Below are 22365 nucleotides of genomic sequence, written 5' to 3'. Positions count from 1 at the left end.
AGTTACTCAAAACAAGCTTTATTACAGTGATTTGTCAGTTGTGTTTTATGGAATCAAAATATCCGGATGTGCTGACAATCCTATTGAAAATCAATGGGGCACCTATACAATGTTAGTGAATACAAACAAACCTACCGAACACCTTCAAAATAAAATATATTTTGTTTGATGATTTTATGTCGCAATGCTTTTTAAAAGCAAGTTTAATATGTTGTCAATAAGTAGAGGCTTATGATTAAAAAAAAAAAAGTCCACTAGTTTAAATAAAAAAACAAACATTTTATTCACTCTTTTGGTTTTCATGGTGAACAGAGGCGTTTCTGTTAGTAGAAAAAAACTCAACACTATTGAAAATGCCGTGAATAACATGAGTTACTTAGAAAAATACAGAATTTGTTCTTTGCACTCTACACCAACACGCATGACGTTACTACAATAACATACAAGTACATTAAGATATTGGGATTTGTACCCCTCACAAGTACACGCTGAGTTCAGAAGTATACTTGTTTTTAGTGTGGAAGGGAACACAAACCCTTACAAATGAGTCTGTCTACTACGGAGTGAAACAGCAGGTATAAATCCGGGTCAACACACGCACTGGCTCGTGCAGACACGGCACACAACATGATCAAAACCTAATAGAAGACAGATAACAACTGCAATATGGGAATGCTTTGGATACAAATGTAAAAAAGAAACCCAAAAAGATGTAAAATGAAAAGCCTGAGAACACAGTCCAAATGTTGAATTACACTGGTAAAGATCCTCTCTGTGTACACGTTGTTTCACTCCGGTGATAGTCTGACTGCGATCCGTCCCCATGTGCCCTTTCAGGGTCTGGCAATCTCTGTAGGTGTTTCGCGGTCTCTTTCCCGACACCTATAGTATGGGCTTGCATTGACCCTAGCTAGCCAGGAAAAGATATTCCGCCAACACTGAAGCCTTTGCCAGACCCGTCTTTCAGTACTTGCTGTGTTCTATCATGCATGCTACGTAGTGATTAATGCAATTAATGGTTTAGACCCACACAGATGCAAAAGCCATGGAAAAGTGAGCAGGTAGCTCGGAACAGAACCACCACATAGCAACAAGCAGGTTTGACATGCTATATTTCCACCACGTTTTTAAACATATATGAACAGCTCATTTGCACCAATTAAAAAAAACGTCCCTGCAGGCCGTTTTCATTTTTGTGTCTCGATAATAAAATGTCCAGGACCCAAATCCATCTGTTCACCATATAGAAGTGCGACGACATGATGAAGATTTGAAGTAGCGTTAGATCTTAACAGTTTAGGCTTCAGAACACTGTGAGCGGTGATGCTTTAAGTGATTTTTCAGGTTGATTTTTTGCCTGAATGTACTCCCACATTTAGTGCAGACGAAAGGTTTTTCTCCTGTGTGGATGAGCAGGTGGCATTTTAGGTTGCCTTTCTGGGTGAATCCTCTCCCGCAGTAGGTGCAGCTGAATGGTTTCTCGCCAGTGTGGACCAAAAAGTGAATCCGTAGTGCTGACTGCGTTTTGAAAGTCTTTCCGCAAATCTCGCATGTTTTGCTGACCAACCTGGAGCTCACTGGGGGTACGCACACATGCGAGTTCAAACTGTTGGCCTTGGAAAAGCGCCGCTTACAAATGCTGCAGAAGTTGGACTTGTGAGATTTCTTATGGCGCGTCAGAGTGCCTTTGTGGAAGAAAGTTCTGTTGCAAACATTACAAGGGAAGCAGGAAGTGTTTGGCTCCGCCACTGGTTCATATCCATCCAGACCATCGGAAAATGTCTGCTGCATTTCGGCGTTCTTTTTACTGAAGCCATCTTCGGACTCTTCTAGGTGACGGTTGTCTGCGTATTCTATATCATAATCGTTGTCTTCATCATCCTCAATTGGGATGATGTGTTCGCTGAAGGCCTCCTGCGCGTCCGGAAAAGGCACGATCAGCACGGACGGTTCAACGGCGTCCTCAGCAGACTCTTTGTTTTCCATCTCCGGGTCAGATTTGAGGGTGTTGTTGAAGGTGTGACCCACTATCAGATCTTGGTCCACAGAAGGGATTTCAGCTTTTTCTGCAAAAACAGTGACCCATGAACTCACAGAGCATTTGAAAGAAAATTCTATGCAGTGTTTCAACACGTACCTTCTTCAGCAAGGGTTTCCGGCAGGTTGCAGTTCAGATCACCTTGCACGTACTTGTCAACTTTGATCACATTGACAGTAATTTCCTCGGAGGCAGTCATCACAGACTGGCCGGACTATAAAAGGGAGCACAACAAGTCACACACGGTCCTCACTAAAAAACTCAAACTGACATGAAAAACAACACAAAGTTGGAATTTCATTTGGCTCGCCATCATATCACAAATATAACTATATGCTCATAAATTAAAGTATCTTCTTTGGCTGCAACACTTTTGTTCCTCCATTTCTATCAAGGCTTCAAAGGCAAACAGGAAGTGAAAAGTGGGATTGTTTCTATTTTGGAATAGATATTGTTGCATATTGAATCACTTCTGAAAGACGTGTATTCACGTACTGTTCTTTTAAATGATGCGTTCGGTGAGACAAATCATGCAGCAATATCCAATATTACGGAGCCCTGGAAGTGACATGCATGTGTTTATTTTTTTTGCCCGAGATAACAACTATCTCGAGATAATTTTTATCTCATGATAATGCGTATCTCGAAATAACAGTTATCTCGAGATAAGTTTTATCTGAAGATACAATCGTAAATGTCAGTGCATGCGTAGCTGACCCTCTGGCAAAGCTTTTTGTATACGTCCTCCTGGAACTATGTGTCCCATGGCTTCGTAACTGTTCCTCAACATTGTCAGTCACTGTCTACAAGTCTGCGCGCTTTTAACACTCTGATCAAGTGCCATATGTGGCTAAGCTATACGTATTACGCGTCCCTGGAAGCGACATGCATGACTTTATTTATTTAATCCCGAGATAAAAAATTATCTTGAGATACAAATTATCTCGAGATAACTGTTATCTTGGGAGAAAAAAATAAAGTCACGCATGCCACATGTGGTATTATTTTGAGTAGAGGCCTTGATAAGAGTGTTAAAAGCGCACAGACTTTGCCGTCGGCAATACTCTGACCTGCAGACAGTGAGTGACAACTGTTATCTCGGGCAAAAAAAAATAAAGTAATAAGTAAAAAAACAAACACATGCATGTCACTTCCAGGGCTCAGTACCATATAAAGAAATCAGAGAGAAGTTGGGTGCTGTAGTTAGGTCGTCGCTTTTTCCAAGTTGCAGCAGGATCGCGTGTTTTAGCTGACGTTTTTATGACATGACATGGTTCTGGTTTGATATTTTGAAGTTCTCACCTCAACAGGAAGACGTGTCGGGACTTCTGTCGGGTCATCCGGGTTTCTGTCTTTCCACAGTTTCATGCACCAATCTTTCCCAAACACACCTTTTATGGTGGGCGACTCTGGAGGAGGACAGACAGCATTCAGCTTCATCCACCAAGCGCAGTGAACGAGAGCCCTACCGTTCGACTCCTCGGTGTTGGGCGGTGTTGTATTGCAACTTGGCGCGCGCACACCGACATGGAACTTGGGCTCGTTCCCTTTACAGCCCAGCTTCTGCTGCAGGGTCTTGACTTTCTCTGTCAGGGCCGAGTTGGCGAACATGAGCCGCGACACCTCCAGCCGAAGCTCCGCCGTCTCCTTATCCACCAGTTTGGAAACCTGGTCGAGTGCAGACGCAGCGATGGTCTCCATGATGGAGCAGAGCTGCGAGTGAAAAGAAGCGGAGACGCTCGCCATCGTCGCGGTCGCAGCACCAAACCCACGTCGTGGAATCGCGGCGAAACGTTGGATCGGCGTTGTAATCGATATGCGGTATAAAGTCGCGGTACCGCCGCTGTAGGTAGAGAACAAAAATGTGGGGTATTGTCCACAAACAAGGCGGGGAGAATATGAATGTAGCAGTGGTGACGTGTTTCCGGCGGAAGTTGACTGTCAGCTGCGCTCGGCTTCCTGGTTTTCTGGCGAGTCCGCTTCTCCAGACATTCCTCATCGATGCGCGACATTTGGCGGATTCAGGGATCAACGCTGATCGTGTAACGCAGACATGAACACGGAGAAGGACTTTTCGCCGCTGACGCCCAACGTTGTCAGGGCTCTGAATGACAAACTGTACGAGAAACGGAAAGTCGCTGCTCTGGAGATCGAGAAACTGGTCCGGGAGTTTGTGGCTCAGAACAACTCGACTCAAATCCGACATGTCATCCAGATCCTGGCTTCGGAGTTTGCCCTGTCGCAGCATCCTCACAGCCGCAAAGGAGGACTCATCGGGCTGGCGGCTTGTTCCATCGCCCTCGGCAAAGACTCGGGTCTGTATCTGAAGGAACTCATCGAGCCTGTACTCACGTGTTTCAATGACTCAGACAGCCGCCTGCGCTATTATGCCTGCGAGGCTCTTTATAATATAGTTAAGGTCGCCAGAGGAGCTGTGCTCCCCCACTTCAACCTGCTTTTCGATGGCCTCAGCAAACTTGCAGCAGATCCAGACCCCAATGTTAAAAGTGGTTCTGAATTACTGGATAGGCTTCTGAAAGACATAGTGACTGAGAGCAACAAGTTTGACCTGGTGGCGTTTGTCCCGCTCCTGAGAGAGAGAATCTACTCCAACAACCAGTATGCCCGCCAGTTTATCATCTCCTGGATCCACGTTCTGGAGTCGGTACCGGACATCAACCTGCTGGACTACCTCCCGGAAATCCTGGACGGTCTGTTTCAGATCCTCGGCGACAACAGCAAAGAGATCCGCAAGACTTGTGAGGTGGTTCTGGGAGAGTTCCTGAAGGAGATTAAGAAGTCGCCGTCCAGCGTGAAGTTCGCGGAGATGGCCAACATCCTGGTCATCCACTGCCAGGTCGCTGATGAAACCAAACTGACCAACGATCTGATCCAGCTGACCGCCATGACCTGGATGAGGGAGTTCATCCAGCTGGCCGGCAGGGTCGTGCTCCCGTACTCCTCCGGGATTCTCACCGCCGTCCTGCCCTGCCTCTCGTACGACGACCGGAAGAAAAACACCAAAGAAGCTGCCAGTGCGTGCAACCACAGTTTAATGAAGCTGGTGACGCCTGAGGATGATGAGGACGAGGAAGACGAGGCCAAGAGTACGGGCTCTCCGTCTAAGGAGGACAGTCAGGTGAAGACGGAGGCCGACAGCAACGACATGTTAAACGCCTCGCAAGAGTCGGTGGGTTTCAGCAACATCAGTTTCTTCACCCCGGCCAGCGCCGACAGGCCTCAGGTGACTTTGGACTTGGACGGAATCGTCCAGGTGTTGGACCGTCACCTCCACGACTCGTCCACCGGAATGATGACTCGCATCGCGGTGCTGAAGTGGCTGTATCACCTGTATATTAAGACGCCGCGCAAGATGTTCCGCCACACCGACAGCCTGTTCCCGATGCTGCTGAAAACTCTGTCGGATGAGTCGGACGAGGTGATACTGAAAGACCTGGAAGTGCTGGCTGAGATTGCATCGTCCCCTGCTGGGCAGACGGAGCCCGCAGGCACCTGTGACAACATCGACAACAAGCTCCAGCTAAAGGTGCCGGAAAGTATCAAGTCGGGACAGCAGTCCGGCCCGGCATGCAAGACGGGTGACTCGTCCCCCTCCACCCCCAGCATGAACTCCTACTTCTACAAATTCATGATCAATCTCCTGAAACGCTTCAGTCTGGAGAGGAAGCTGCTGGAGAACCGGGGAGCGTTCATCATCCGACAGCTGTGTCTTCTGCTTCACGCTGAAAACATCTTCCACTCCATGGCGGACATCCTGCTCAAGGAGGAAGACCTGAAGTTTGCCTCCACCATCGTGCAGACGCTCAACACCATCCTGCTGACCTCAGCGGAACTCTTTCAGTTGCGCAACCAGCTCAAAGATCTGCGCACCCAGGAGAGCCGCGTGCTCTTCTGTTGCCTGTATCGCTCCTGGTGCCATAACCCGGTGGCCACCGTGTCACTCTGCTTCCTCACGCAGAACTATAAACATGCGTATGATCTCATCCAAAAATTTGGAGACCTTGAAGTGACCGTGGATTTTCTCATGGAGGTTGACAAGCTGGTGCAACTGATAGAAAGCCCCATCTTCACCTACCTGCGCCTGCAGCTGCTGGACGTGGAGAACAACCCATATCTGATCAAGGCACTGTACGGCCTGCTGATGCTGCTGCCGCAGAGCCAGGCCTTCCAGCTGCTGTCCAACCGCCTCCGCTGCGTCCCCAACCCAGAGCTCATGCGGACAGTGGAGGAGTCCAAGTACATGGACTCCAAACTGCAGTCGGCTTCCAAGCGTGCCTGCTACACCGACATGGACTACGGTGAGCTGCTGCAGCATTTTGACTGCGTCCAGAGCAAACACCTGGAGGTCCGACACCAGCGCTCGGGCCGGGCGACTGAGCACACGGACAGGAAGCTCATGTGAAGTCCACGGGTGAAAGAAGATGTTTATGTAGTATCACTGGAAAAGATGAAGACGATATTAAAGCCAAAAAGTGTTCATTCATAAACATGGCTTATAGGCAGTAACACAAGATATAAATATAAATATATATATAAAGTATCATTTGCCTTGACAGTCAAATTAATGTTTGTTTTTGTTTCTACCCAAGAGGTGTATGTGTTCTTTATATAAGTTTATGCTGAGTCAGCAAAGTGAAACTTCCATTGTTTACTGTGGTCACAGTCATTTTGTTGCTGATCATGCACCAGAAGTCTGACCAGATCATGTGTTCAGGGTTGTCTTTATCTGGATGAGGAGTTTCGCTGCAGTATTGACCCAGGCACAAATGAGACTTCACTCAAACCTTGGTAGCCGTGCGTGACTGAACTTTGGCTTACATTCTTGGCTGGCCAACGTTATTATCATCAGCCTTTGTTTGCAGCTGGGCTTATCGCTAACTCTTAGAGCTTCTGGAATCTCCTGTTCATGTGATATTTAGACAGTTTTAAGTCCTTGATTGCACTGTTTACGTTCCTTTTTAACATGCTTCTTTGTCAAATAATAAAAGTGGACCATGTGATTAAATTTCATAAGTTTGATCGCACTTTTTTTTTCATGTGGCTATGATAAAACTTAGTAACAATTACAGCATAAAGCGACTGAAATGAACATACATTTGTATTTTATTCTGGTAAAAATATCTCTGTATAATCTTCTTTAAATTGAATGATAAGTCACATGAGAGCAGAAAATGAAACCATGTAAACAAACTTGACAGCAGTGAAAGACATCTCCTCGACAGAAAAGATTCTTGAAGTCCAATAAAATAGTAAGCCGCCAGAAAAGTAAACATTTCAGTAGGTCAACACAATGAGAAGAGCTCTGCAGTATCAAAAAATACAACACAAATTTGCCCATCCACAGTCGTTCATCCGTTTCTTTTTATTCAAAGAAACTCTGGTGGTGTTGAGATGAATGATTATGGAACTGTCATGTGTGAAGCCTGAAATAATGGGAGCTATGTAAAAGGAATGACCGCGTGCTGAAGCACGGCAGTAATGTGGTCAAAGTGTGGGCTGTGTCTGTAGACTGTTGTCAGCTGGCGACAGCTATCAATGGCTCGGGACTAGTGACCTCCATCACCACAGCCCAAACACCCGCATACTGACATGAGCATGGATGTGACATGAGCCTCTGTTTATTTTAGCTCAGGGGGATTGTTGTAGTCAGAGAAAAAGGGGGGAAGGAAAGTCTGCGCACTGTTTCATTCTGTTCATTATAAAAGTAAAAGTACTTTTTTCCCCTGTCATATGTTGTTTATTCACGAATCCCATATATACTGAGCTGTGAACTGGTACTGCATGACGTAAAGCAGATCAGTTTTGCGCTGGAAGTTTAAAAAAAATATATATTATATGAAACTTTAAAAGAATTTCAACAAAAAGATGAATCTATAAATGAATACAGCATGGAAATATATTTGTGCTGTCGCTTGTTGATGATATCACGCTGTGCATAGTGTACAAACAACAAAGATCTAGTCGACTTCTGTCACGGTAAAGTTGATATGATGTTTGAAGTTTTTAAATTTTTTTCCTTTTATGTACAATGTAACACCCGGGCCGCTTTAGGTGTCTCACCCCACAATAGACTGCTGTGGGAGTGGTTCGATGTGAACAAAGAATCCTGGAAGAATATGAGACTATACAGAAGCAAATTAAAACAAGCAGACAATGAATAGTGCCATAAAGTTAAACAACAAAAATAGCAGTGGGCACTTCTTCCACTATAAACAAATTAAATAATAATGTGATTTTTTTTTAAATATCAGGGTTAACACAACACATTTTTTTAAAGAAGGCAGAACTGAGTAAAATGAAAGATAAATGAAATATATTCATTAAAAATCTTGCATATTAAAATCACTCATGAATGTAATTTACATGTTTTTTATGTCAAAATTACTATGAAAAAAATAGATAAAACACAAATAATACAAGAAAAATTAGACAAAAGTGTCTGACTTCAATTTTTGGGAGAAACTACTGAACTCTAAAGCGAGATGGCTGCCCAAAATTCTGTTTCACTTTCACTCCTTATGAAGTCGTAAGCAGGCTGGAGTTGATAACAGCTACTTGAGGTGTGAGGCGAGGGACACTGTGTTCAGTCCGGAATAAACCTGCACAGTGGCAGGGAACCTGGAGGAAACCCTCTACACACAAAACCCTCCCTGTAGTCCTGTCCTTCTCCCCCAGGGGGGGCGCATGTGACCTTGGAGAATCTTTTTTTTTTGCTGTACTAAAATAAAGTGTAACTGCACATCAACTCATGATTTCTGTTACAGACAAAAACAATGTTAATAAAGCTATTCTTTATTGTGAGTTGATCTCTATTACAGTCTTTTTTTCATGTTAGCAAGGACACAATGTCATACAGCGATGTACTTATGATAATTTTATAGGCAAATGATACCATTTACAGCGGCGTTACAGAGTTGGCGGCCGCGAAAAGTTCACTTCTTCCTGGGGAGGGGCGCAACAGAAAATAATTGAGAAGCACTGCTGTAGTGGAAGATCTCAATTTCCCGCACCATCCTGTGTTTCCATGTGTTCCATGTGATCACCTCCTAAATTAAAAGTGATGACCAGACTAAACCCCGACACGCTCCCGTGCTCATTCTGTCGAGTCAGTCGCGGAAATCAAGCCGACGCTTTCTTTGAATTCTCGACAAAGACTCCAAAAGAACAAACCCCTGAACTCCACGAATAGCCCCGTGTTATTTTTGAAACCAGCGGGGTCAGGGGTCGAGTCTAATTTTGGGCTTTGCATGTCTGTAAACTCTTCAATTACACGCTGGGAGGATTTTTCAACACACATCTCACATAACCAAGTGGTGAGCATAGCAGGAGGAGCATCAAAATTCCTCTGCGGGCCCGTATATTTCAGCCATTCACCCAGTCCTGACACCAGGAACAAAGCCTGTGATTGACACTGATACAGTCGGACTATTTGTTATTATTCGGACGTGTGGTGATTATTTGAGAACGAGCTATGTGCATAGCGCAACAGTAGAGCACAGCTGGGGATATTCCAGCGGGAGCCGGGGTATTAACACTTAATTCTGAGGTTAAGACCAGGCCACTAGCCAGAGACAAGGGAGGGGCCTTCAGTGCTGCTCTGTCATCAACATCCCGGGGGGGAAGAATGGCTAGCACCAATGGTGAGGATGACCTTTGCGGTTTAATTTGTGGACATATCCGCGGTCAGGGAGCCAGTCGCTCGAGAGAGGGTTCGCACAACCCGGTTCTGCTCCATGAGTCAAATACTGGCTGGAGTGCTGGAGAAGTCCTTTAGCATGAATGACCCAGACGCCTGCACGGAGCACGGAGAGAAGCTCACCCTCTTCTGTGTGGACGACCTGGAGCCCATATGTGGTGTCTGCGCGAAGGCTGGTGGCCACAAGGGTCACAAACTTTACCCCATTGGAGAAGGAGCTCTAGACTGTAAGGTAGGAGAGCTTGATATTTCACTTTGAAACGTCCTGCCGGTCGTGAGATCTATTTCCTTCCACGTGCCAACTGCGGCCAGATTATCCGAGGATGGCGACGGAATGACGCGTCAGATCCAATGATTCTGTAAACAATGTTTGCTTTTAAATTTCCCCTTCAAAGTTGCAACACTTTGCTTCATTTAGTCGCGGACGTGCTGGCCGTTAATAAACGCCCTAATTTTAGATCCATATTTCTGGTTGGCTGTTGCTGTTGGGGTCTCCGGAGGGGCTGAAACTTGACTCCGTCTCAAGGTTTCAATAACACCAGATTTACTCAACCGCTGCTGTACGTGACACGGTCATGAATCACCATCCTCGTCTTGCTGCATGACACATTAGTCCAGGTTTATTTTATGGCTTTAGAAACTTTAATGGCTGCTGCCTTACATTTGCAGAAAGTTTGCATGTCAGAAAGTCTGCAGCTGTCAGCGTCATGACCTTGTTTTTCACTGTTCCTGCTCGCTCGGATTTTAGGCGGAGCTGAATAGCGCACTGCTGCCTTTAAAGGAGAATATGCTGTTGTACAAGAAAGCCAAAAGTGTCTATGAAGATATGACTGATCATTTAAAGGTACATCGCCACCAACAATTCAAAATACTGGTGATGGGCAGATGAGGCTTCATGAAACAGTGTCCTCATTTTTAGAGCCCTGGAGATGGCGCTCTCGATTTAAAAATGATGTGAGGTTTTTCTGAAACAGAACAAAGAGTGCCATCTAGTGGCCTCTGAAAATGAGGACACTGTTTCATGAAGCCTCATGAGCCCATCACGAGAACATACCGTTGGAGAAAGATTTTTTTTTCAGAATCAAGCTCAGCACACAGAAGCACAGATTAAAGAGGAGTTTGAGAGCCTCCACCGTTTCCTGAGAGATCAGGAGGAGGCCCGTCTGTCGGCTCTGAAGGCCGAGCAGGAGCAGAAGAGTGCGCTGATCAACCAGAAGATGGAAGAGATGAGCAACGAAATGGCTTCTCTTGCCAACACCATCAAATTAATAGAACAGGAGATGAAGGCTCACGAGATTCCTTTTCTAAAGGTAACAAGTCATTCACGTGACTTTGTAACGCGCAAACACTCACTCTGATTCTTTTCATTTAGAATTACAAAGAAACTATTAAAAGGTAAATATTGCATCCTGGTTTTAACCGGAACAAATGCCTTTTATTGATTATTTTTTCCTTCTTTTTGTAGAGCTTGGAAAAGTTCCATTGGCCCACGTGTAGCAACTGGAGGTCTTATTGATGTTGCCAAGCACTTAGGCTCCCTGAAGTACAAAGTCTGGGAGAAGATGAAGAGAATTGTCAGATATAGTAAGTATAGTATCGTAAATATCATGCATGCCTGTTCAAGTTCTCACTTGAAACTAGCCAGTTAAAAGTGGTCCCATAAAGGCGGGCTGGGGAACCGAGAGCCATGGTCACATACCCTAATGTTCCATTTGGATGCTCGAATATTTGAACATTTCACGGTCTCGTCTACTGTTTGCATTAGCTAGTAAAGCACAGAGTTTCCCATCAGTAAAATGGCGCATCACTTGGGCAAACAACTAAGATGACTGTGCGGCTTGCGATGTTACAGACTGGAGTTAAGTTGTGAGCCTGTGAGAATGGGCAACTCTCAAGTGTTTTTGCATTCATGTAGTGATGGGCAGATGAGGCTTCATGAAACACTGTCCTCATTTTCAGAGTCCAGGAGCTAGTACTCTTTGTTTAAAAATGATGCAAGGTTTCTCTGAATTGGTTGTTTAAATCCAAATATTTTAGTGCCAAGAGTGCCATCTAGTCGATTCAGAAAATGAGGACACAGCTTTATGAAGCCTCACCAGCCCGTGACTCCCTTCACGTGAGCACAATCATACTGATAGTGAACCTTGTGATGAGTTGTTGAGGTTTCTTGAAACAGTGCCCTGAGAGCTCAGGAGGGGGCGCCTGAAACTGAAACCTGACACTGTTACATGAGACTTCATGAGTGCGCCACTAAACACACCTTTGAGGATGAGTTAGCAGATAGTTAGTGATGGGCTCATGAAGCGTCATGAAACCTCATTTTTAGAGGCCACTAGATGGCACTCTTTGGTCTAAAATCTTAGGATTTTAACAACTGTTTCAGAGAAACCTCATCATCTTTAAACAAAGAGCACCATCTCCTGGGCTCTGAAAATGAGGACACTGTTTCATGAAGCCTCGTCTGCCCATCACTATAGATGGTGCTAACAGTGTAGCTAGGAGGGTGAGCTGTGACACCACCAGTTGTTGGAATGCTGTTGACTTTTGTGTAATACTATGGTGAGGCACTTGACTGGGAGCATCTCACTGCAGTTCAATATTAAACAGGTGGTCATAATCTAACTGATCGATGTATTTATTTAATCTTAAGGTCCTGTGATTTTGGATCCAAACACATCAGCCAGCTGCTTCGTCCTGTCGGAGGACCTGACAGTGGTGCAGAACAGCAGTCAGATTTTCAAACTGCCCGACAACCCGGAGCGGTTCGACATCAGCGCCGAGCTGCTGGGGGCCGAAGGCTTCACCACCGGCCGCCACACTTGGGAGGTGGAGGTGAAGGACAACACCTACTGGGTGGTGGGAATAGCCAGCGAATCCATTAACAGGAAGGGCAAACATGTGCTGACACCGTCCGAGGGATTCTGGACGATACGCTTTCGGAATGGCGAGCACAAGGCCTGCACCGCGCCGTGGGAGCCGCTGAATATGAGCAAGAAGCCAGAGGTGATCCGGATTGTTCTGGATATGGACCGAGGGAAGCTGGCCTTCTATGACCCTGGAGAGAGAGTGCCTCTCTACACTTTCACTGATATCATTGCACCGAAGGCCTTTCCTTATTTCTGCACCGCCTGCAAAGAACACTCACTCAAACTCCTCCCAGCAAGAATAACACTTTCAACTGAGTGAAGAAATATACAGTCAAAAATAAAATAGACAGATGCTTGTAAATTATTGACGTATTTATTGTCTTGAATGCTGGCTAATGCCAGAGTCTATCCACGATGTTTAAAGTGCTACAGGCAGGCATCAAACTAGGTCACATTCAGTTATGTTTACTTGATGTTAACAGCTATTGACTCAAATACACATTCATTGTTGATTCAGGGTAATAAATGTTCCCTATATAAAGTACAGTTTAATCATCTAAACATTGCGTAAAGTAGCATTTTCATTTATTAAACTTTTAACTTGTTATTATTCCCAGTTGTTCTGGAAATTTTTCAATGAAGAATGTTCTGACTAGTCTCCAAGCAGAGTTTTAATGTGAGGTACAATGGAAGACAACGACCACCTTCTTGCCATCCTCTTTATACACGTTCACCCCTGTCACGTGAACAGTCTGAAGGTAGTTGGAAAAACACTGGAAAAGTCAGAGGAAATTGAGTTAACTTGAGAAAACTTTGCTGAAGACAAAATGGTTCTGAATGCATCCTGTTTCACAACACATTCGAAGGTAAATCTGTAAACATTTCTGCAGATTCTCAGGATGCCTCTGGTGTTGTGTATGATCTTGGTGCCCTTTGGAAACATAGGTAATTTCTTAAATCTTAAATCTCCATCATGATAAGGCTTCAGTATTGTCGCACGCAATTTTGTTGCCATCTTATCATTTCAGTTTGCAAATGTGCCGCTCATTCTTCTAACGCTGACCCTGTTTCTTGTGGCAATGCTGGAGCAGATGCTAAAGCAGCTGCACACCCGCCACGGATCACTTCCTGGGTCCACTTCCCTCCTGCTTCACTCACAGACCTCTACTCACTTTCCACTCCTGCAGAGCGAAAACTCTTTCCTGATGGCATTTGGATTCAAAGATAGAACTAAATTGTTGATGGTTACTGAATGAAGTACTCTTATGTCTTAATAACCTTGAATGAAATCTCCCTCATTTTGGTTTATTTATATTCCACATTTTGAAGGAAAAAACTATATTTCCTTATATATATATATATATATATATATATATATATATATATATATATATATATATATATATATATATATATATATGTGTATAATTACATTATAATTCTGATATAAATATTGCATTATAAAAAAAATATATATTTTTTGTTTTTTACTGAATAACCTTTAAATAAATGTCACAACGGAAGGTAAAAAAAAAACCTCTATTTCCTTTAAAAACATATATATAATTACATTATAGTTATAATATAAGTATTACATTATCATTATAAAATATGTATTATTTAATTTGTTTATTTTTAAGTCATTTCTTTAAACTGGTATTTCAGGATTTGTAGTGACAGTAATCTTTTTAATCCCAATACTTGTGTATTTTATTCTTTCATCACAAAAGGAAACTATATAAATATATAAATAAATATACATACAGCTTTTTTGGGAAACACAGTCGGGATGAGTGAACTGAATACAGCACTGAAATTTGGGAATGAAACATCCAACATAGTTTAAAATATTTTAATAGCAGTTAAAACAACTCTGATCTTTCACCGTGAGGTCAATACAAAGAAAGTTTGTTAACAGTCAATAAAGAAAACATCCACAGGACCAGTAAGGCACATTCAGTCGCATCATTTCTGACATAGTTTTGTTCTGAGCTTTGAAGTTCTACTCTGATTAAAAATAAGGAGTAATCTCGAGTGACGTGCAAACCTCACCACAGCTGTTTATGCCTACACCAGTCTGCAGCTTTCACCAGAAACCCTGGAACAAGTGTAGCCTGCCCGCAGTCGAACTCAGCAGAAGTGGAGGCTGTTGATGGCGTGTACATTTTCGAAACGTCTCATTCATTACTTCAGTCAAACAGTGATAAAACTTGTAACAATACTCCATGGGTTAGTCAATTGTCTTCCCTGATGGTTAAAATCCATTAGAGCGATCATTTGTAAACTCTACGGCGTCGTCCGGACCCTTCCACCCGCCTCATAACGCCATTCTTCCCTCGGCGATCGCGTTGAAGCGCTCCTCGTCCACTGCCTCGTAACGTCCCGCTCTGCTGTTCAGCACGTAGATCTGGTCGGCGGTGAGGCGCGGGTCGTACCCTTCTCGCTGCAGCCTGGTTTTCTGGATCTTGAAGGTGCCTGAGAAGGAAGTTGGGCATTGGGAACATTGCGCGGATGCGTGGTGGACGGATGACTGGGTACCTGTGGTGTCGACCTGCGGAGAGATGCGCAGGAAGACTGGGCGAGCGTACGGCGGAAGAGCTGCCTGGACCTTCTTCAAAAAAGCATTAAAGTCAAAACTCCCGGCGTCGTCTGCAATGGCCGCCATCCCTGCCTTTCCCTCCACACCTAGAAAAAAAAGAAACTATAAAGTAGCAAGCACAGAGCCGTGGATTCAATCCCACATTGGTTTGGTGGAGTCACCTGGAACGGCGACCCCGTACACAGCCACATCCGTTTGCCCCAGGAGGCTGCTGAGAGTTCCCTCCACCTCAGTGGTGGAGACGTTCTCTCCTCGCCAGCGGAAAGTGTCTCCGCCTCTGTCTCGGAAGTACATGTAGCCAAGCTCATCCATCACCAGCACGTCACCTGGTGGAAACAGTGACGGAGTTACAACAATTCATTTAACATTTATTACAAATAATATAGTTATTATTATTTGTAGAAAGTAGAAACTTATGAGAAGTTTGGGGTAAGATTTCAAGGGTAAAGGCTGGGACTATGTGAAGGAGACTCAATGATGGAAGGAAAGTTTAAGAAAAAAAAAAATCATGCCCATTTAAACTCAAGTTTACCCGACAAGTAGGCGGAGTCATTTTTCTTGAAGACGTTATGAGCGATCTTCTTTTTCGTAGCATCTTGGTTTGCATAGCCGTCAAAGCGACGCAATGGGTCCTGCTGGTTTATGCGCCCGACCAGCAGCCCCGGCTCACCTGCGAACAGAAACCGACTCAGAATCGCATGTCTTGTGCGCTGGTAAATAATGCTTTGGTTACCAGGTTGACACGGGATGCAGAGGCCCCGACTGTCCCGGACCAGCTCCATTCGGTCCTCGTCTACTTTCACCAAACGGATGGGGTACACGTTCGGAAGAATGCGGCTGTTAAATCCACAGGCTCCCACCTGCACAATTCAAAAGTAGACTCACAAAGCTGGACGATGATGGGTGAGGACTCTCGAGTGGAAAACGCTGACCTTGCCGTCCATGTTGGCGATGCTGCAGTTGCACTCGGTGGCGCCGTAGAACTCGCCAATCTGTGCCACCTTGAAACGTCCGGTGAAAGCCTCCCACACGCTGGGTCGCAGGCCGTTTCCGATGGCGAGCCGGACTTTGTGACCCTTTTCCGACGCCCGCTCAGGCTGAGAGAGAAGGTAGCGGCAGATTTCCCCAATGTACTGCACCACCTGCGAGCGGAAAGAGCGCAGTCACAGTTTCAGATCAATACCTCATGCTCATTGACTGAAGCTTCAGCACTTACCGTGCAGTTGTACTTAATGCAGTCTTCCCAGAAGCGACTGGCAGAGAACTTCCTCTTCACCACCACTGTGAGCCCGTGAATCAGACACTGACCGACGCCCATAATGTTCCCTGACAGGAGGAAAAAACATCAAAACCCTCCCCGGACTGAGATACACATCACATACCTGCAGAGTGATACAGGGGCAGACAGTCATAGATGATGTCATCCTTTCGCATCCCAAAAGCGTAGTAGCCAAAAGCAGCAATTCTGTAGTAACTATTCAGAAAAAAAACAGGTTTGCTGAAGTGAATCTTGAGTCAGGGATTTAAAAACTTACCGACTGTGAACTACAATGGCGGCTTTGGGTAGTCCAGTGGTTCCAGAGGTGTAAATGTAAAACAATCGATCTGCGGAAAACAGCACGATTCGAAGGATCAGTCACCTGAAATGAGCTGTGTTGCAGTGGGGGAACGCTTCTCACCATTCATGCCTTTCGGGGGAGAGCATGGAGAAGGGGGGTGCCTGGATGTGAGGGCTAAAATGGGGTCCAGAAGTTGAGCCCCTAGAGAGGCCTGATGCTCTGCACTCAGCTCTCCTGTACAAAACCGTACCATGGACTGGTTGATGGAGGCGCTGACTTCCATCATGGCTGCACAAAGAGAGAAGACGGATCAGTTTGGCACAGCAAAATCTGTGATTTCCTTCAAACTAGCAGCATTAATGTCAAGGGAAAACATGTTAAACCTATCGAGTAAATTCTTTAGATTACAGTAAGAGGGCATTGATAAGATGAAACATTCACGTCTCTCACACACACACACACAGTTGCAGGGAATTCCTGAGATAATGCGATCACTGTCTTGACCACAAGAGACACAGTGGTTAGCATAGTTTAGATTGGAATATCTGGAGGGAAGCCATCTGCTGGTGCAGCGTTTAGAAATAGAATATTGTCACCGAGCTCGTAACATACCATCAGCCAGCTCGGCTCCAAACACGATGGCTCGCGAGCCGGACACCCCGACGCAATGCAAGAGGGAATCGTGCCGCAGGTTGAAGTTGATGAGCGCAGCCTCAACCCCGACCTTGGCCAAGCCCAGCCACAGCACCACCTGTAGCGGCCTGCTCTCCATGAAGATGGCCACCACGTCGCCGGACGCCCATCCCTGACTCCTGGCCCAGTGGCCCACGGCGTTGGAAAGCTCGTCCACCTGGGTGAAGGTCCACGTTTCGCCCGTGGCTTCGTAGATCAGAGCGGGTTTGTCGGGGTGTCGTTTGACTGTCTGGGCAAAAATGGAGGTGATGTTGCTTCCGTTGCGGATGTAGCGCCACATGGCCACCTTCACCCTCAGCAGCACGTACAGACCACTGGAGACACGACAACACACAAGGTTAAACACCAACACAGACATCGTATATGTATATCACTGAGCTTACTTGAGGTCTCTCTTGGCAGTGCGGGCTGCGATGTAGAAATACTTCCAGCTTCTGGTGCCCAGATACACACCCAGTCCCGCCGCTATGGTCCAGGACCAGGACACTCCACAGAGACGCAGCAGTCCCACGGATCCCAGAGAGGCTGACACACTTGCCGCATTGTGCATTCTAAATAGCAATAAAACAATGTTTTCACAACGAGCAATGGATGGCGCTGCAAACACATGTAAAGCAAACTTCTGGGTCGTGACGTCACTTACCTACGACTTAGCCTGGAGCGACTTTACCTTTCACCTGGTAACACCCTCTTCGGACGGAGTTTGTTTTGTCGCGGTAGCTTTCGAGTATTCACCAGCCCTCTCAGAATATTTCGCACATGTAATTGGGTGAAAGTATAACTAGTTATTTTCCTTCTGAAAAGTTCCACTCATTTAACGGTTAAACCAACAAGCGCGTTAAAAACTATGGCTCAAAGGCGAGTAATCCACATCGTATTAGCTTCTGTGTGCGGATATTTACAGGCGAGGCTTGGTGTTTCTGGACCTGAGCTCCCGGGATCAGCAGATCAGGGCTGTGGTCAGTGGAACGGCTCACCGGGTTATTTCTCTACTCCATGTTGTTCAGACCCGTTGCAGAGGAAGCCCCGCCCACTCCGGATGTAACCCTCGAGCGAGCGCGGACATTTGCCAACACACACGCCAGTCAAGTGTTTTGTGGAATCCGATTGGGTTGTTCTAACCCCCGCCCTTATTATCGGCGCTCTCGATTGGTCGGAAGCTGCTATTACTGGTACCACTGGTGCAGACTACTAACATGTTGGAGAAAGTCTGTGACCGACACTGCTCCTTTCAGGTCCCTTTTACAGGCTCCGTTTCAAAGCCCGGCTTCCAACAGTGGGTTTAATGGCAGTCACTTCACAATCTGAAACATCCAGTGCTAGAAAGCGACTCGGTGGGTTGGTTGTCCTTGGTCTTCCAGCCCTTTGTGGAGTGTTTGGAACAGAACAGCCAAGTTTGAGAAGCACTGCTTTCCGCAGTAGAATGTAAACCCAGGGATGCAGAATCTGATTCCAAGCGGCGAAGCGCAAAGCCAGAAGGATAAAGTCGTCGCTTTGGCTGCTTAGTCCAGCAGACATGAACTGCATCACCAGGATATGAACCTGCAAGAGACACAACTGTAAAATACAGTATAAAATAAATTAAGGATACTGATGCTAAAAATGCTCTGTCAATAAATGTCAGTTTTGAATCTTGTTTAATTTGAAAGAAGCAGTTAACTTGCGATTAATCCCGAAATAAAGTGTCTATAATAGTGCTGTCAGTCGATTAAAAAATTAATCGAATTAATTTTTATGTTTATATTTATATTAATTTTTTATGTCATATCTACTAAAGGTCCTGATAAAGAATTTGAGTTCTAGGATATTAAAAATTGTAGGGCATGACTAATCAATTGAAAACAGTGAGAAAAGAAGATTTGAAATCCATTTTTTTTTTATTGGTGAACTGTGCTTCATAAATGAAATCCAAAAGTAAAGGTCAAGTACATCCGCAAACCAGTTAGGCCAGGTGCGTTATTCAAAAATGTAAAACAAACACAGCAATACAGTGAAATAAATAAAATAAAGCTGTCTTCAAAAATGTAAAACAAACAGCAATACAGTTAAATGAATCAAATAAGGCTGTCTCACATAGGCGCTTAAGCTCAATATAGCAATTCAAAAATGAATAATAAATGTATAACACGCCTCTACGGGTCCTTCAATGGGCCAAAATTCAAATGTGCACGCATTGGCTCGCCACCGTTGATACTGATACTTGATATTAATTGCGTTTAATTTTTTTTTAAAATGACAGCACTAGTTTATAAAGCTTTAGAACGTTACATTTAGAACGGATAAAAAAATGTCATCAATTTGTGTGAAAACATTTTAATCTATTGTAGCCCTAGTTCTCATGAATATTTACTAAAACATCAATAATTTTTTTTCAAAAACGCTTGAATGTAAATTCAACATTGTCAAGTATAATGTTGGTTTGGAATTTGTACTCACAAGAAATGGACTCCAGCAGACGCAGGAAACTATTGTGATCACTGCGAGCTGCACCATCATCTCAACATCCAGGGAACAAATGGCGGTGGAGGAGGAGGATGCCGATGAAGCCCGGCGGTTACAGGCGCCGACTGATACAGAATCATCGGTCTGCATCTTTATCCGGGCCCGGAGTAATGCCAGGCTGCTCAGAATGTTACAGAGCAGGGAAAGAGTGAGGGCAGCGAGCCCCAAACATGAGAAAGCAAGAACCAGGTTGGTCTCTGCCACAGACCGTGGAGCGTGGACCTGAAGGAAACACCACGTTCCGGGAGACTGTAGCGTATAAGTTCCCACACTGAAGAAAGGGAGAAGCGCGAGTACCAGAGCAGCCGTCAGCAGGAAAAATAAAACGTGCCGCACGTGAGCGACGGTGATCATCGCGGCGTGAAAAAAGGGTTGGGTGATGGCGACACAACGCTCCAGCGCCATTGCACAATCCAACAGCAGTGGGCACAAGCCAAAAAATACCATGCTAGCGCCGAACGTGTTGCAGAACATCTCGGAAGGCAGCTCCCCTTTGCTTTTATGCATATGCACGTACATGGCGAAGCTCCCCGGAATTACGTGACCTCCAAGGTCAGCCACCAGTAAGGACACTGTCAGGAACAAAAACGGGGCCTTGGCTTGGCGCCGGAATCTGATGTGGGTTTTGGCCAGGATGCCCAGAGCTGTGAAGTTGGAGAGAGCGCCGAAGATCATGGTGAAGCAAGACAATCCAAAACTGGAAGATCTGGCGTATGGCCTGCTGCTCGTGTTCGTCCATGACTGGTCAGAGGTGTTGAACCACATGATCTATGGGTGGAAGATGGGTGGAAAAACGTTGAAAGTTTTAGATGAATAATTGCTTTTTGGTGATGGATGCATACTTGTAATTGATGCCTTGACACTTGGGATTTATACCTCATATAACAAGAAACCCTTGTGCGCTAGCTTTAATGGAGCACTTCAGAGCCGGAGTTTTCTGAAGCTCAAACAGGAGGGGCTGTTTTGTGAGTCATTAAAGGGAGCCTCTTTGTTTGTGATTTACAATTTCATATAGTAAAATAATATAAATGTTGTATACTTTGGATGATATGCTTCCTATATTTGCCTCCCCACTACCATATCGCTGTCTAATGTTTCATAAATCGCATGTGTCACCCAGTGTATTTTGAATTTCTCTACGCTAAAATTATGGGTTATTTGCAAAATACACATGGATAGAAAGTTAAAAGTTCATTTTTTCCTGTTGAAGTTCCTGCCATCTTGTTTTCACAGAAACGTAATGTTGTTATATCCCTTCAAGGTGGTACTAGAAATCTCCCTAACTGTGGCCAATAGGTCTACTAAAAAGAAATAAATAAATGAATGTCATGGCCCTGGAAGGCAAGAATGTGCTGTTCTTGTCGGTAAATGTTCATCATGTTAGGCTTTCACTGTCATTTCTTTCCCTCTGAGACATATTTTTAATATTAGCTCTGTGTAATACACTGTTTGTTTTAGTGTGCAGTTTCACTTTTTTATCAGGTTTACTTACACTAACACAATGCCACTAAACTTCAAAATGACTCTTTTATTTTTTGACATTTGACATTTAACACATTTCACTAAAGGTCTTGAGCCTATCTTTATTTCTTCCTAAGTAGCTGCAGCTCGGGAGATATTTCCGCCCTAATGCACTGATTCATATCTGTTTATGCCTGGAACATCAGATGCTTTTGAACTAACTACACTGTAACTGACGGACAAATCTCCTGAACACAAACTACTATAATTACCATCAAGCATATCGCTCGCATTCTTCTCAGATGGAAAGCGTTTTGATTCTTTTTGTAATAAAGTTTTCTAGTTGGTGTTGTAAGCTTTCATGAGGTGTTTAAATACGTTGTATATTTCTTTATCGAAGTGTGTGCTGCTGTATTTACGTTTCTCACACAGTCCATTAGTTTTGTTGTGTATGTAGGTTTTTAGCATCAAGAAACAGGTTGAATGAGAATGTAAAACTGCTAAATATACTCAAACATGCTGAAACATGTACATTTCTCCACTGTGGGGAAAGAATATCCCATCTACTCTGATCATCTAGTCCGATAACCTTTTTTGGGATTCATAATTTTCAAGACGTGTTTTAGAGCAGAACTATATCTATCATAGCATCAACATAGCTGAAGGTAAACAAAGATGACATAGACACGTACCTTGTCCCTTTGTGGGTCGCGGGTGGCATAAAAAAGGCACAAAATAATTAAAACAAATCCAAAACCACTTGCTCAGTGCGTCCCTGAATGCAGCGCTCATGTTTTTCTTTAATCTCTTCTCCTCATCTGTGACTCCCGAGGCACTCTCTTTCTCCCCCCCCCACCATTTAGACGCTCCATCCAGTCGACAGGCTCTTACCCTCATCTTGCTGAAACTGCATTTCAGTTTTTCCATCC

The 22365-nt window shown here is 44.6% G+C and overlaps 5 protein-coding genes across 5 annotated transcripts; 2 read left to right on the top strand and 3 right to left on the bottom strand.

The window, feature by feature from the left end:
• Window positions 1-38: 38 nt before the first annotated feature.
• Window positions 39-3932, bottom strand: LOC128751220 (oocyte zinc finger protein XlCOF7.1-like). The gene is made up of 4 exons (XM_053852103.1): window positions 3508-3932; window positions 3341-3447; window positions 2138-2252; window positions 39-2066 (listed from the first exon to the last, which is right to left on the bottom strand). The coding sequence occupies exons 1-4, from the start codon at window positions 3782-3784 to the stop codon at window positions 1297-1299; spliced, it is 1269 nt and encodes a 422-aa protein (XP_053708078.1). The 5' UTR covers window positions 3785-3932; the 3' UTR covers window positions 39-1296.
• A 66-nt stretch (window positions 3933-3998) lies between these two features.
• Window positions 3999-7069, top strand: vac14 (vac14 homolog (S. cerevisiae)). Its single transcript, XM_053851924.1, has one exon. It carries the CDS (start codon window positions 4092-4094, stop codon window positions 6459-6461), a length of 2370 nt encoding a protein of 789 aa, XP_053707899.1. The 5' UTR covers window positions 3999-4091; the 3' UTR covers window positions 6462-7069.
• A 2617-nt stretch (window positions 7070-9686) lies between these two features.
• trim35-13 (tripartite motif containing 35-13) lies at window positions 9687-13193 on the top strand. The gene is made up of 6 exons (XM_053852276.1): window positions 9687-9987; window positions 10504-10599; window positions 10835-11065; window positions 11128-11150; window positions 11221-11339; window positions 12406-13193. Exons 1-6 carry the CDS (start codon window positions 9793-9795, stop codon window positions 12939-12941), a joined length of 1200 nt encoding a protein of 399 aa, XP_053708251.1. The 5' UTR covers window positions 9687-9792; the 3' UTR covers window positions 12942-13193.
• Window positions 13194-14488: 1295 nt separating this feature from the next.
• slc27a1a (solute carrier family 27 member 1a) lies at window positions 14489-18613 on the bottom strand. Its single transcript, XM_053851512.1, has 13 exons — window positions 18117-18613; window positions 17857-18024; window positions 17393-17787; window positions 16901-17068; window positions 16757-16826; window positions 16604-16695; window positions 16438-16547; window positions 16154-16363; window positions 15955-16081; window positions 15754-15891; window positions 15383-15547; window positions 15161-15307; window positions 14489-15097 (listed from the first exon to the last, which is right to left on the bottom strand). Exons 2-13 carry the CDS (start codon window positions 18021-18023, stop codon window positions 14940-14942), a joined length of 1947 nt encoding a protein of 648 aa, XP_053707487.1. The 5' UTR covers window position 18024; window positions 18117-18613; the 3' UTR covers window positions 14489-14939.
• Window positions 18614-18706: 93 nt separating this feature from the next.
• ptger1c (prostaglandin E receptor 1c (subtype EP1)) lies at window positions 18707-22254 on the bottom strand. The gene is made up of 3 exons (XM_053851513.1): window positions 22129-22254; window positions 19910-20743; window positions 18707-19015 (listed from the first exon to the last, which is right to left on the bottom strand). The coding sequence occupies exons 2-3, from the start codon at window positions 20738-20740 to the stop codon at window positions 18716-18718; spliced, it is 1131 nt and encodes a 376-aa protein (XP_053707488.1). The 5' UTR covers window positions 20741-20743; window positions 22129-22254; the 3' UTR covers window positions 18707-18715.
• Between the last annotated feature and the right edge of the window lie 111 nt (window positions 22255-22365).

This window comes from Synchiropus splendidus, chromosome 19, assembly GCF_027744825.2.
Source record: "Synchiropus splendidus isolate RoL2022-P1 chromosome 19, RoL_Sspl_1.0, whole genome shotgun sequence".
Lineage (NCBI taxonomy): Eukaryota > Metazoa > Chordata > Actinopteri > Syngnathiformes > Callionymidae > Synchiropus > Synchiropus splendidus.
This window is presented reverse-complemented; position numbering and strand designations above follow the sequence as displayed.